At 31.9% G+C, this 3,328-nt stretch overlaps 1 protein-coding gene across 1 annotated transcript; it reads right to left on the bottom strand.

Moving 5' to 3' along the window:
• Nucleotides 1–837: 837 nt before the first annotated feature.
• On the bottom strand, nt 838–1,846 carry LOC131802710 (uncharacterized). Its single transcript, XM_059123131.1, has 2 exons — nt 1,507–1,846; nt 838–1,237 (listed from the first exon to the last, which is right to left on the bottom strand). The coding sequence occupies exons 1-2, from the start codon at nt 1,741–1,743 to the stop codon at nt 911–913; spliced, it is 564 nt and encodes a 187-aa protein (XP_058979114.1). The 5' UTR covers nt 1,744–1,846; the 3' UTR covers nt 838–910.
• Between the last annotated feature and the right edge of the window lie 1,482 nt (nt 1,847–3,328).

The following is a 3,328-nucleotide window of genomic DNA, read 5'->3' on the forward strand; positions in this document are numbered from 1 at the left end:
TAGCTCTGCTGATCCTTCAAAATACTTTCTTTAAAAATCCACAATTACAGATCTGAATGTACATCAGAAAAAACTTCCCGATTATAGTCCTGTTAGTCCTTTAGAAAATATTTTTAAAAATCCACGATTTTAGACTTGTCAGACCTTTCTAAAATATTATTTAAAAATACACTGTTTGCAATCGTCATCGTCTTAAAAAAGTTTGTCGTTTAGAAAATATTCTTAAAAAAGTCCACAATTTTAGTCCTGTTGATCCTTTGGCCTGTTTGGCCCTTGAGGAATATTTTTTAAAATTCCACGATGTTTGGTCTGCCGTTTCATAAAAAGATAGTCCTTAAAAATTCCATGAATATATGTCTGTTGATCCTTCAGAAAATATTCTTTAAAGTTCATGATTATACCTACGATTTTAGTCATTTGGTCCTTCAGAAGATATTATTTTAAAATTCACGATTATAGCTTTGAAGGTCCTTCAGAATATAGTCTTTAAAAATCCAGAATTACAGATTTGAATGTTCTTTAGAAAAAAATTGCGAATTATAGTCCTGTTAGTCCTTTGAAAAATATTTTTAAAAGTCCACGATTATAGCCTTGTTAGTCCTTCATAAAATGTTACTGAAAAGGCCACAGTGAGTCCATCGGCATTGCCTCAAAAATCTTCGATTATGGTCCCCTTAGTCTTTTAGAAAATATTATTACAAAAACCCACAATTGTAGTCCTGTTAGTCCTTCAGAAAATATAAAAAACTTAGTCTTTCAGAACAGATTCCTACAAAATCAACGATTATAGTCCTGTCAGTCCTTGAAAAAAGTATTCAAAAAAAATATATATTTTTCTGGTGTGGCTCCCCTTTAGATTTTTATTTTGAAAATAAAAAAAGAAACAAAATTTGAAATTATTTCATTTCATTCACGCCTCCTCCTCCGTGTGGGATTCGACACGATACTTCAGTACTTCCTCTTCGTTGTGCAGTACCGTAGCAACGACACGATAGAAACCAGGACGTAAATAATTTTGAAATTTCGATGAATCCAATGGATAATCTTTGACTTCGTATTTCTCCTTGGTCACGGGGCATACATCCGGATCGGGAGCATTACAATGTTCCTTGAGACTTTCGTAAAAGAATTTCTTATAATGTGTTTGCATTACTTCGCATATACCCTTTTGTGGGGTGCTCAACACTGTCTTGTATTCACCATCCTGTTCGTCTGAATGGGAGATATCAAAGGTTATCTAAAAATGGAGTGGCAATAAAATATGTCGTTTATTGAGATAGTACTGTGGACTCAAGGATCTTTCGTGTTCTGGAAGTGAATACGAAAGCAACCCACCATTCCATTAATTTGGAATGACATTTTTTTTTACGGATTCACTTTTTTCTCCTCATATTGCTTCTTAGTAAGGAGTTTAATATTTTCGAAAAAATTATATGGATTTTTCCATTGCTGTGTCTCGTTCGGACTCTGTAGATATTTATCTATTGCCTTGCCCATTCCACTCACCTTATAATTATCATCGAAATCCACCAGCTGGTCAACAACACCATTAATTTTCACCTCATCATCTCCCTCGGCCTTTTCAAATTTCAACTCGGTTTTTACCAAATGCTCAGCATCGATTTCCTTTTCCAATTTATCCAAAACTATTTTCAATTTCTTTTTCTCACCATCGGCCTGTATCGGTGCCACAAAGACCTGCAGTAACCAGATACCCAAGAAAAGATGAAATTTGGATACCATTTTATGTCAAACAAAGGCTTACTACCAACGAGTAACGAGAGAAATTGAATTCAATAGCGTTTTTATAGTTTAGATGAGGTTGTTAGAAAGCTGTTCAGCTTATCTGATTGCATTCTAACAACAAACGGAAATGTTTTCAAGTAGCGACATTGTTTTCGATTTTTCATAAATAATATTGTTGTAAATTATTTAAACGTGGGTTGGATGAAACCAAATGTAAAGCCCCAGATCGCTTAAAGCCTTGATAAGGTGTCGTAATTGGAGCGTTGTTTTTGATAATGTTTAGGCAGATTATGACTTTCATAGCTAAAAATAGAAGACACTTGTATTGGCGTTTTTGAAACTATACATCGCAAAGTAATCTAAAAAGCGGAGCAAGTTTCCTCCTTCACACTTCTGGAAAATTTCGTATTAAGATTCCTTTTCTTGGTATGGTTGCTGTATCTGTTTTTTGAAAAAAATACTAAGTTTGCTTTTTCTATAAACTCTTCACTTATGATTTTCAATCCACCATATTAGCCCGGTTAGGCTTTCAGAATTATTCATAAGAATACACTTTTATATTGTTTTCGACACTTGAAAAAATATTCTTAATTTATATTTTATATTTATTTATTTTTTTATATATATATAAAGCTGGCTCTCCACGACAGTCTTTTACACAACATTGTGGGTTTTCAAGAAGAGAATCTGAAAAACTCAACAGGATATAGATAACTTCATGTGTTGCCTCCACAAGATTTTTAAAAAAAATTCAACGATTCTGAAAAAGACTAACACTTCAGAAAATATTCTTAAAAATGTTGTCAATAGCAAAAAAATTGAATATCGCTATATGAGGCTTACTCCAAAATGAGAAACGATATAACAAAGGTTAATAAGCCAATTTTTTAACTATGAGAACCCAAGTTTAAAAAATATTTTTCAAAGGATAACAGACCTGTAATCAAGGATCAACCGGATTATAGTAGTGATATTTTATTTTAAATAATATTATTTTAACGATCAGCAGACTAAGGGTTTGTTAAGAGGATTTTAAGGAACAATAAACAAATAATCAAGGGTTTTTAAAAAAATATATTTTTTAAGGATCAACATACCAATAATTCGAAGGACCATTCGAAGAACCAATAAACAGATAAATGCATAACAGGACTATAATCAGAAATTTTTAAAGAATATTTTCTGAAGGACGATCAGGAAAATAATATTAATGGTGTTTTCAGAATATTTTCTGAAGGACAAGCATTACTGAAATCGTGGTTTTCTTAGAATATTTTTTCAAGGACCAATGGATAATCGAGGATATTTAAAGAATATTATCAGGATTTCTAAAGAATATTTTCTGAAGGCACGACAGACGAATAACTGTGAATTTTTAAAAAATATTTTTTCAAGGACCAATGGACCGATAATAAAGGATATTTAAAGAATATTTTCAGAAGGACCCAGATATCCATAATCGTTGATTTTTAAGGAATATTTTCTGAAGGCACGACAGACGAATAACCGTGGATTTTTAAAGAGTATTTTTTCTAGAACCAACAGGCTAATAATCATGGATTTTTAAAGAATACTTTTAAGT

Source organism: Musca domestica, unplaced genomic scaffold, assembly GCF_030504385.1.
Source record: "Musca domestica strain aabys unplaced genomic scaffold, Musca_domestica.polishedcontigs.V.1.1 227, whole genome shotgun sequence".
Lineage (NCBI taxonomy): Eukaryota > Metazoa > Arthropoda > Insecta > Diptera > Muscidae > Musca > Musca domestica.